At 34.0% G+C, this 12,477-nt stretch overlaps 1 protein-coding gene across 1 annotated transcript in view; it reads left to right on the top strand.

Moving 5' to 3' along the window:
* Positions 1–289: 289 nt before the first annotated feature.
* The window catches only part of dpr8 (defective proboscis extension response 8), a 567,874-nt gene continuing 555,686 nt past the window's right edge, over positions 290–12,477 (top strand). The window contains exons 1-2 of the mRNA XM_069842764.1: positions 290–326; positions 4,384–4,544. Coding sequence (XP_069698865.1) covers positions 290–326; positions 4,384–4,544 — 198 coding nt within the window. The remainder of the gene's footprint in view (positions 327–4,383; positions 4,545–12,477) is intronic.

Here is a 12,477-nt window from a genome sequence, read left to right on the forward strand (position 1 = left end):
CTGAGGATGGTGTCAAGCAGCACCGAAACAGGTGCAAGCCGCACATGCTTACATAATTAACACGAGTAAGATCACCATTTAATCAATTATCTACTATTATTATTATTATATTATTCTGTTTTACTATTTAATCTGTTCTGTTACTTTGTAATATAAATAAAATTGTTTCAAGTCTACATAGATGAAATTATCAAATTCTGCCAGGAAAGAAGGGAAGAACGTACTATACCCTTCTCACCAAATCAAGATTACAACGTTACTAATTACTGCTGAGATCACCCTGTAGAGCATGTCGGAAGCAGAGCCGGACACTGATGTGGATCGAAGTAATGTATTGCCGCCATATAATTGGGGCTATCCCTATATTGTGCTTCAGGGTCTTTGTGTGGAGAGAGTAATCAATTAATCAAACAGTTTCCCCAAGTACTACAGCCCCTCCGCTCGGACCAACCCCTTGTACGAACATTAATCAGAGCTAGACAACGCCGAATATCAAGAGTTATTGAGCGCAGATTACTCCAAAACAGAAAGAAGCTTTGTCTGCCACAACGCCAGTCAAGTGTGAATTGCGGAATACTGTGGGCGGCACTTTCTGTCATGCTGATGATTATGATAAATAAATTTACTACATTTCGTCGTTTTCTTAGTCTTGCTGTCATCTCCATTTTCCTCATACATATCAACTTCTCTTTCTATGTTCTTCCTTCTTTCTCCCTAGTCACTAAATTTCTTTCCTTCTTTTTTTTTTACTTTCTTCGCCTTTTCCTTATTTCTTTCACGTCTCTATCACATCTTTATAATTTTTTAAAATTATTCCGTACTTTCTTGTTCCCCTTTTCATTTATGACATTTGTCGTTGATCTCCATTTCCCTTCCTCCGTTCATTTCTTTGATCTCGTTTTCTTTCCTAATTTGTCTGTACCCTTTTCTGGTGTCCTCATTCTTTTCTTGCTTCATTTATGAACTTTATCCTATATTTTATACACCTATTTTAATTAACACTCATTTCCTTTATAATTCCTTTTCTTTTACTTTCATGATTTTACTCATTTATATTATCAAATCCAATTAATTTCCTTTACTGTCTTTTACATATCGTCATTATCTCGACTCTTAAACTATGAGAATTTTGAATTTTTATACAGTGTTATAAGTGTGGATACTATAATGTGAGTCAAACTAAGTAACCGACATTCTTGCCGAGCCACGAGGTTTCTTCTTGACGGATAGTGAGGTGGGTTTTCCCGGTTAGTTGTTTGATCAAAACCCGACACATGTTATAAAGCGCTTGTTTTGATATTTAATGTTTTCACTATCCCGGTAATACAATTCTTCTGGCACTTTACATCGTCAATTTCAGTTAGTAACTAATCTAAATTTTATTGAGAGTGACGTATTTTTAATCACAGCTAGGTACAAAGTACAGCAATGCATCTTCATCGTTGCAAACATTAAGACTTAAGTATAGATTTCGTCACTAAGGATAGGGTTACCACGAGAAGAAATTCTACAGGAGGACATGGAATTTAAAATAAGAGGACATTGCTGAAAAAAGGAGGACTTTTTAAAAATTGGTATGAACAAAATTAAAGATAAAAATAATGGCTCACCTTAGTCAGTTTTCTCACTATTTTCTGGATCAGTATTACATCTGTACCCTACTTATCGATGAAACCCATTTTGTGCACAAGAGCCTGAAGGGACCAACTTACATCTTGTAACAAATAACTAAGGAACTGTTCACAGGACATGTCCTTGAAATTATATTTCACCATGAAGATAACTCTGACTGTCTCCATTAGCATGCAATTTCGTTGTTTTGTTCATTGAGCAGATATTAGGGAAAATACTCTCTCAGCACTTCCATTGTGACTTGGGATAAATAAATAAAATTGACATATTTTTGAAGAGTTGTGAGAAAGTTTCAGTGCTTGTAGAACTATTGGAATTGAAGAATTTGCACCATTGTTTATCTAAACTTAAATCTTTGTCAAAATTAACTTGATCGGTATATCTTTGCACATTGCAGAATAAAATTGATAAAATAGCTTAGAATCATGAATAGTGACATTTTTAGAGTAAGAATTCATTTCAGGTCAATAGGTCATAACATTTTATGTTTTTTTCTGTGCTCCAGCTTCAACCATTGAAAGCAGTTGTCCACACTTGTGGAGTAACGGTTAGCACGTCTGGCCGCGAAACCAGGTGGCCCGGGTTCGATTCCCGGTCGGGGCAAGTTACCTGGTTAAGGTTTTTTCCGGGGGTTTCCCTCAACCCAATATGAGCAAATGCTGGGTAACTTTCGGTGTTGAACCCCTGATTCATTTCACCGGCATTATCACCTTCATCTCATTCAGACGCTAAAAATAACCTAAGATGTTGATAAAGCGTCGTAAAATAACCTAATAAAATAAATAAATAAAAATTGAAAGCAGTTAAATTCTTTCATAGGTTTTCACCATTTATTTCGATATTCTATGCATAATATCGCACATTATTCAATATTCATATTAATTCTAGTTGAAATGTGAAATGCCGGACATTTCAATTTTTTTAAATACCTGCCGAACAGGATAAAATGATTAAAAAAGAGGACATGTCCTCCTTTTGCCGGACGGATGGTAACCCTAATCAAGGAAGATAGGAAAAGGATATTCGTCCATTGGATTGCAGATTTATTCTTCAGGACCTACTGTAAGGGATACAACAAATAGGTTCCACTTTTCTTGCCTTATTTCATGACGGAGTCGATACTTAAACTAATTTCGAAACGTAGCTTGATTCTACAACACTAATGACTAGACAGTGGATGCGGGATGACTTATCGTTGAATGTAGGTGCACATTTACTATATGTTACATTTTTTCATTCAGACCATTGGCTCAACAGGTTTTAAATGTAAACAGACGACGTAAAATGCTACTGTATCTCCGTACAGTCAGAAGGAAAAGAAAAATAACGTACTGTAGTACATACCTTGCAAGGTTCAGTCCTCGTCATCATTGATGCAATTACCAGAGTTGCAGTAAACGACGATATATTCTCGTAAGTTGTCGAAGCTGAATCGTCTTCGCCTGTCACTTAAACAGTTTTTGTATCGAGAGAATTTCTGAATAAAAACTCTAAAATGGGGATCACTCAATTTCTTTAGAGGAATATTTGTACTGAGCATCATATTGCACGTGTCGTTAGATTCGCACAACTAGATGTTGATGATGATTATGATGTTGATGATGATGATGATGATGATGATGGTTCCTCAGTTTTCATTTCAACGCATTTCCTGTGCGATGTACTGTTGCAATGTTTCTCTATAGCCTGAGTTGTTCTGGTTTTTATTTCAATTTTACATACATTACACACGATATTGTCTTCGTTAATACATAAAATGTCACTATCATACTTCTCATTTCATTTCGTATCTCTGAGCGAATTTAACGGTTTACCATCATGAATGGATCAGCACATAATAATAATAATAATAATAATAATAATAATAATAATAATAATAATAATAATAATAATAATAATAATTATTATTATTATTATTATTATTATTATTATTATTATTATTATTATTATTATTATTATTATTTATTTAACCTGGCAGAGTTAAGGCCATACGACCTTCTCTAATACTCAACCAGGAGTAAAACTGCGTTACAAAAAACACTACAAATTTACAAAGTACACTACAATTTTACACACAAAACTGAATAAACTAATAATAATGTAATGTAAACAACAAGTAAGTAGAAATCAGATATAATATATAACATACAGAAAGAAAGGAAAAAGCATAATAAAATGTGAACAGCAGGTCAAAATAAATGAGACAAACAAAGTGTAAAAAGTAAGATAATTATTGATGATAATAATAATAATAATAATGATAATAGTAATAATAATAATTTATATTATATTATATTATATTATATTATATTATATTATATTACAACTATTCAACGCGTACTAAATACTTCAGCGGGATAACACAACTGCACACATTGCGTTATGAATGGACCGGGGTTTCTTCGTTTTGTATGCTGCTATACTCGCTAGGTACACAAAAGACGGACGGCGAGGCACGTGCCATAATCTCTGATACGAAACAACTTCACTGTTCCTTAAGCCATCCCGAATCCACTGTCTACTAATGACAAAGCTCAATAACACAAAATTTCTGCACCTATGTTTTCATTAGTGTTAGTTTTATAAAGAACGTTTGTTCTGTGGTTTGTTGTTTTTCTACTCAATATTGAACAAATTTAAGGAAATCAGGCAACTGTAATGTGAAGCGCTGCTTACAATGTGATTGAAATTTGAAGAACAAGCTAAGTTAATATTCTGTTAATATAATAGGAGTTCTGTCTTTGTTCACAGGCGCGGCCGGGTCTCGGCGGTTCCGTACAGACTTCCTGCAGGAGTTGCCGACCCCTGGGACGGGTCCCCACTTCGACACATCGGTGCCCAACAACCTGACCGGACTGGTGGGCAAGACGGCCTACCTCAACTGCCGCGTCAAGAACTTGGGAAACCGGACCGTAAGTACCTCATTGACTCTAAAAATAGTATGACGTGCATTAAAGTGCATCTGTGTACCTCAAGATCATCGTCCTTTTCTTGATTTCTCAGTTGCTTCTCTGTACATTAGCGTTGTCAGACAGATAAACGGAGCGGAGCGCTCCACTAGACTGGTTGCGTGCTCCGGTGTTTCCACAGACATAAGCAAGTTCACGCTCCGATCTAGCTCCACAACCGGTTTTGGAGCTTACAACTCTGACACTACTGCTGTACATAGAATACAGCAAATCGGTGATCATATTTCGTCTACTAGTGACGTGCCAAGTGGATTCTATTCTGTAAACTATTTAGTGCGCAAGCAATGCTCTACTTCGCATAAAATAAAATAAATGCGTCTCTCATAATTACTAATTAATTATTAATGTCGTTCAAATTTCACAAGCTTAGTTACGTGTTTTCATTTCGTCAGATTTCTTCTACTGCAAACCAAATTTATTGCTGCCAACATAATAGTTAGAAAATAACTGCCAGTTGTAGTATTTGTCAGTACTCGAAATTCGAAACGAAGTTGGCAAAAGAAAAATCAACCTGACACCTAGAAAATCACTATAATCTACTAACATAAATGTAGTAATTGGGGAAAAATAGTTTGGTTTCACCCTAGATCATATATGTAGCAGATAACTCATCATGTTAAAATCGCCACCCGTCCGCCGTAAACGAACACGAGATGGCAGTACAGTCGCTAATGCAATTCAAATGGGAATTATGACGTGATACCTTATGTAACAACTAGATGGCAGCGTAGTAAACCTGACAAAAGTTGTTAACGTCAAAGCCTATAAGGCCGACCTATCTGTTACATATATGATCTAGGGTTTCACCCTTAGGGTATTAAGGAAGCTGATCCGGACTGTATTGTAGTTTAATTTGAAATCGAATTCACAAGTTAATACATTTATGTCTTAATGTAATGGATTCAGACGTTGTAGAATATAATGAAATTAGTTAATTACTATTTTGTTTCCATGGATTTACGTTTGGCTCAGTTAAATTGTAGGTGGTGCAAATATTACAATAAAACTTAAACTAGTAACCATGTTCAAACTCCTAACCTTTAGCTGAAATAGCTGTTAATACAAACCTACGTTTCTATAGTACAAGGTTTAAATCCCAGTACAGAGTAGGAAGGCTTATCTGTATTTATTTCAATGTTTCATGAATACATTTTGGTCAGTTGGTTTTCTTTCATAAGGCCACAGGTCAATTTAAACTTCTTGCAACTTTAAGTGTTAATTTGTGTCACACATTTCACTTCGGTGTCTCTACTGCAAGAGAGAGAGAGAGCAATATAAATTAACTGTGAGCCAAAATGTTGATGGGGATATTGGAATTAGCTAAACATATTGTCTCGATCAATATATTTATATACCGCATTTAATTAAATTTTAGATGCATATGTTATAATAAAACGCAAAATAGTGACCTCATAACCTTTAACAGGAAATGCTGTTAATGTAAACCTGCCTACGTTTGGTATAGTTCAAGATTCAAATCCAGGTATGAAAAGCTTCGGAGTACAGACGGTTTGCTGCATTTATTTTAATGTTTCATGCACACTTTTTTGTCAGTTGATCTCATCTAATAAGGTCACAGGTCAGATTCAACTTCCCTTTATCCTTCTGCATTAAACTATGTCACACATTTTACATCCCTGTCTGTCATGCAAGAGGCATCACGTAAATGAACTGTGAAATGTGCATAAATAAAGGGAAAGCTCTCCATTTGATAGTTAATGTAATTGACTACAGCACTAAGATTATAATTTATTTACACTATTATCAGGTATTTCTTCGGTTTCTGTCTTTCCCATTTTTCTTCAACAATCCGTTTCACTTCTTTTGTCTCTGTGTTTCTTCTTGTAGTTTACATATTGTACCTCATTTATTTCTTCGCTATTTTGTACTTATATCTCTCTCATATTATGTTATTATTTATGTACATTATGCCAAAGGTTTTGCTTTCAATATCTATTTGTTATTTGCATATTTAGTCTACTCGTATACTTTTTTAATCTATGTACACAACGAATTTACATAAACTAATGAATGAAATGTAAATTCAATTAAATGAAATGGAATAAATAAAATTAAGTGAAATAGAATTAATGGAATGAATCATTCGAATGACTGAAGGATGAACGAAGGAACGGAATGAATGAATGAATGAATGAACAAAAGAAAGAACGAATGAAAGAAGGAAAGAAAGAACTGAATGAACGAATGAGTGAATGAATGAATGAATGAATGAAAGATTAAATGAATGAATGAATGAATGAATGAACGAATAAATGAAAGACCGAATGAACGAAGGAAAGAAGGAACTGATATATTGTAAATATACATATAAAATAGGCCTAATACACATAAGTACAAAATACAGAATATATAACTATATAAATAGAATAAAATAATATATAAATATAAAAATAGGATACAATAATATTAATAAATTCGAGGATCGAATGATCAGCGCTCGTGTTTGGTCGCAGTTCGGAAGTATGTCAATACTTCATCTTCCCTCTTGCTTAAAAAAGTCCCTTGTGCAGACGCTTGTATTTCCCTATTTTGACTATGCTGACATTTTACTGACTGACCTTTCCAGCGACAACAAAACGAAACTACAACGTGCTCATAACTTGTTTGTACGTTTTTTAAGCAATGTTCGTAAATATGATCATATTACCCCATCCCTGGAAACAATAGGTCGGCTTAAACTAGATAAGAAAAGAAATTTACATTCACGTCTCCTTCTCTTCGAAATCTTGAACTCTTCTATTCCTTCGTACCTGTCGTCTCGCTTCACTTACCTTTCTTCCCACCACAATCTGAACACACGCTCTCGCCATGAAACAATACTAACAATACCATCCCATCGCACCTCCTCATACTCATCCTCTTTCACAGTAGCCCTGCCAAGACTCTGGAATTCGTTACCTGCTAGCATCAGGGACTGTCGAAATAAAATTGAATTCAAACGCAAACTTATTAGGCACTTGGCCAGTAATTGAGACTCGTTCAGACATGGTTTCTTGTAAATAGTTCTCTTAATCTATCACAAAATATTTCAATATCCGGTAATTTCATTACTATAGATTTTTGTTATTGTAGGTTTAATTTGTAATTCAGCAAATACAAAAATATTCTTTGTTCTTAACTTCTATGATAAAAAGTCTAGCTTTCATTAATCAGGTAATCTTGTCGTACTTTAATTTTTATTGTAATTGTAATTGTAAATTTAATGTTAATTGTAATTTTATTGTTCATATTACAGTTGTAATCCCCTGGTAGAGGGGCAGAGAAGGCCTGACGGCCTTATCTCTACCAGGTTAAATAAATAAATACTAATACTAATACATTGCATTTCAGAAAACATCATTTGTATTTCAGAATAAAAGTAAACTGTATTTCAGGGAGCGTCATTTGTAGAAATTGTATATTACGATACATGTTTGGGGAGTGCTTTTCACAAAATCGAATAATGAATAAATAAATGATTGAACCACTGTATGAATGAATGATTGAACTAATGTATGAATGAATCAGTGAATGAATGAAAGAACGAATGATTGAACCAATGAAAGAAGGAACGAAGGAACGGAATGACTGAATTAATGAATGCCATTTAAGGAAAAATTTGCATAAGGTTACACTGAATTAATGGAATATAATTAATGAGTATATATTTAACAAAAAAAGAAAAAAAATGTGGATGAAAATAAGTGCATATCTCACTGAATGTGTGTATAATTTAAATAATTTATTCATAAAATGAGTGATATAAAGTAAAAACAATACATTTAATTAAAGACTCAGTAAAATAAAAATTCCAGAATAACGATCAAACTGATTAATATAGGTAACTTACCTGATTAATAAAATTTAAATCTGTAAGACCAATAATGTTGTGACTACTTTCTTAGTTCATGTGATGAAGAAAGTGGTCCTTCCTGCATCTCAACTTCTAAGAGGGAATGAATGAATGAATAAATGATTGAATTAATGAATGAATGAACAAACGGAATGAATGAATTAATGAATGCCATTGAAGGGAAAGATTGCATAAGGTTACATTGAATTAATTAAAATGGAATATAATTAATGAGATATATTTAACGGAGAAAGATGCACGCGAAATTAAGTGCATGTCTAACTGAATATGTGTAAGATTTAATTAACTTCTTCGTAAAATCAAGTGATATAAAGTAAAAATAATAAATTTAATTAACGACTCATTAAAATGAAAATTAAAGAATAATGATCAAACGGATTAATATAGGTAACTTACTTGATTAATAAAATTTAAATCTCTAAGCCCAATAATGTTGTGACTACTTTCTTAGTGGATGTCATGAAGAAAGTGATCCTTCGTTCAACTCGATTTCTAGACCATGAAGAGAATACATCACATTAATTTCAGTGTTATATGGTGTAATGCGTTTTTAACACGTGTATTCGGAGTTTAATTTTGCTACATATTTCATCGCTAATTGCCCGCAATGTTTTCACTAGCCGCGGGAATTGTAGCAAACGCGTTCGGATTTATCTCACCTCTGGTCGTGTCGGTGGTTAAGTGAAAGGTCTGAGCACCATATCATACAGTAAATCAAGTCATCTGTTGTGGCAGTAATGACACATTGACTACAGAAGCAGCAGCAGGTCAACACTCACAGATGATATTTTTTATAGCTGCCCATAAAATTTCTGAATGCAGCGTTAGTGGAACAACAACGTTTTTCACTTGTATCAATGGTTATAAAATTGTGGTAGAAATTGGAATCACTGCGGGGCAAAGAGAGGTCGAGAAAGAGAGGGTATTATTTATTTTTTAACGTACAAGTGCATACTGCTCTTCCATTTTTGACAGGTCTACATCTTTCTTTTATTTTATACATGATGCTACTCTCTGAAACATACAGGGTGACTAACGAAGATTTACCGTCCTTTGGAGAGCTTATTTCTGAATAAATTTGGAACAAAAAATGTCATATAAACATAGTTCCTATTCTCAATATTTTCAGAGTTACACTAATTTAAAGTTGTTTGTAAAATACGTTTTTTCTTCGGTTTGAAAGTAAAAGAATAATACAAATAGAGAATGAACCATTTAGAAGTATCATTTCTTTAATTGGCAAGTATTATGGACATAAAAATGTGTTGTGAACTCCTTAGTTGCTTCGTACAGACATCTTTTTCTATTAGAAAATTGCATTATTCTTACGCACTTATCACAACAACTATTACAAATCACACCACTTCCACCGACTTAATTATTTGCAGTTCAATTTTGCATTGCAATTTACAGTCTTGGAGAGTTTACAATACTTTTAAAAAATGTCGCCGTCCGCTTGAGTACACTTGGCCGCACGCTTGTGAACGGCACTCGTCACTCTACGTAACTGCATACGGCTATCTTTGATTTCCGTAGCGCTCGCGCTGGCTGCTGACTGCACGCTGACCAAGATCACGCGTTCACAGCAATGCGTTCCTATAACGAAACGTAACTCTGTAAATATTGAGAATAGGATTCATGTTTATATGACATTTTTTTTGCTCAGAATGTCTTCGGAAATAAGCTCCTTAAAGAACGGTAAATCCTAGTGAATCACTCTGTATACATACAATGTTATGCAACCTTTATCTTTCAACAACTTTCTCTTTGCAGCTGAGAGCTGAATTCAAGCGTTAAATATCTACTAGGCATACTGTATATTAGTATTAACTGTTTATAGAAATTACTCTGCTTAAAATTTACAAGTTATTAATGTTTTCCAATTACCAGCATTTGTCAGTCAACAGAACAGGAGTTACCTTGTACTGAAATTGCACTGTTGAAAAAAAAACTGACAGATATTAATTTAATAGTTCCACAATCCCAGATGTACCTGAATGCATTTCCCACGTCCCTATTTAAGGCTTATGATACAACACATATTATCCCAAATAATGAAAACAATTCATCTGTCCTAAATATTACTTGCTATGGGAATTTTTTCTAGTAATGAAGTTACCCGTTTAAGTGCTATTAATTTAGTTTTATTTACTGATATTTCTAGGCCATATTTATCTCGTAGCATATTAGATAACTTATGTATTGGGTAGTGTCTATTATGTGTGAGATATCTTTGAGCAAATCAGTACGAATAAACTGTGGTATATCATGTTCGACAATGGAATTCCCGAGCATCTTGTTAAAGCAATTCAAAGCTTAGATGTTCATAATACATTGCAATAGGAGTAGCCGAAATTAAATTGAAGACATCAGCATTTTGTAATCTATTAAATATATTTTGTACGTTAGTAGATTAAAATTCATTCGCCTTTCGGAGATGAGTAACAATGAGGATACAATCTGCGTAAATTTCTCCATGCTGGTTTTCTGACAGTAAAGATTCTAGAATATTAATATATCTCTAATTCAGTACTTGGACATAAATGTTGTAACCAGAGAAAGGGTTTCTAGAAGCTAAAAACACAGATTTAGAAGTTTGTAAAATCCTATTAGAACTTTTAGGAGTTTATATAAAGTTAACAGTTAATAATTTTAATTTTAGTAATTATTCCATTTTAGGTGGAATTTATGTACAAAGAACAATGAGTGCTACTGAACTAAAAACTCAAATTCTAGTAGTGAAAGAGACTGATTGCTGTTTTGTCAGCTTAATTTCATAACGGGGATGCATTGACTCGAAAACTTAATTTGTAAGCTCTCGCCTAACGGAGTTCAAATGAAGCTGAAAGTAATTCGTAAGCTCTCGCCTAACCTGAACAATCTACCGCCCTTTTTATGCCAGGATGTACTTTTCCAAACAACTTCGGTTCCAGGAAATTAGGTAAAATCTTCTTCCCTCCTCTTCTAACAGTAAGACGAATATGGAACGAACTTGCCTGACCGGTGTTTGTAAGATTTATTTTTTTTACTTGATAGCATTTGTTTTATATTTTTGGCCATTTTTGCATTTTAGTACCATTACCTTTATCTTGAATATACGAAAAATACAAAAAAGACGCTTTTCAGGCACAAACATAATTTTAGGCATTTATAGAAGTTTATAATTAATTTAGGAATTTTAGGTTCTACATAATTTTAATTGGGGCATCCTGTGTACATGAAGCGTAGAGATACCTGAATAAACAAACAAAATAAGTACGGAAATAGGAATCCGTACCGTAGCTATAATAATAATAATAATAATAATAATAATAATAATAGTAATAATAATAATAATACTAATAATAGTAATAATAATAATAATAATCCGTGGCGCTACAGCTCGTGAAGGGCTGCTGGCCTCACGCGCACATGCTGAAGCAGAGGTGGACGATCATCCAACCAGAATGGAGGTATCGTGTGGTTAGCACGATGATCCCCCCAGCCGTTATAGCTGGTATTCACAACCGGATTTCGCTACCTATCGTAGCTCCCCAAGTGCATCACGATGCTGGGTGGGCACCGGTCCCCTACACTGGCCGAAATTTCATGAGAAAATTTCTTCCCCCATGAGGATTCGAACCAGCGCGCATTCCGTAACTCGAGTCCCAGGCAGGATGCCTTAGACCGCGACGCCACTGCGCGGGACACCGTAGTTATACCTTATAATATTTATTTAAAATACTGTCCACACTATTACCATTTTTATGTAGGATATTCCCCATTCCCAGAATTCTAAGACATATTAAATTGCAAAATTACTTCTGAATTTGATATTTTTAGATAATAACACAGTGTAACCAACTGTTTAATTTAGTAATCTAATGTTTACTATAGGCTATTTAATCTTGATAAATACTGTTTTCAGAGAGCCACTTTTGAGTACAGAGCACTTTTGTTGTATGTCGTTTTTCCTTAACATTTTAAACTTGAAAATTCGATTCAATATCATGTTACTGGTCC

Source organism: Periplaneta americana, chromosome 13, assembly GCF_040183065.1.
Source record: "Periplaneta americana isolate PAMFEO1 chromosome 13, P.americana_PAMFEO1_priV1, whole genome shotgun sequence".
Classification (NCBI taxonomy): domain Eukaryota; kingdom Metazoa; phylum Arthropoda; class Insecta; order Blattodea; family Blattidae; genus Periplaneta; species Periplaneta americana.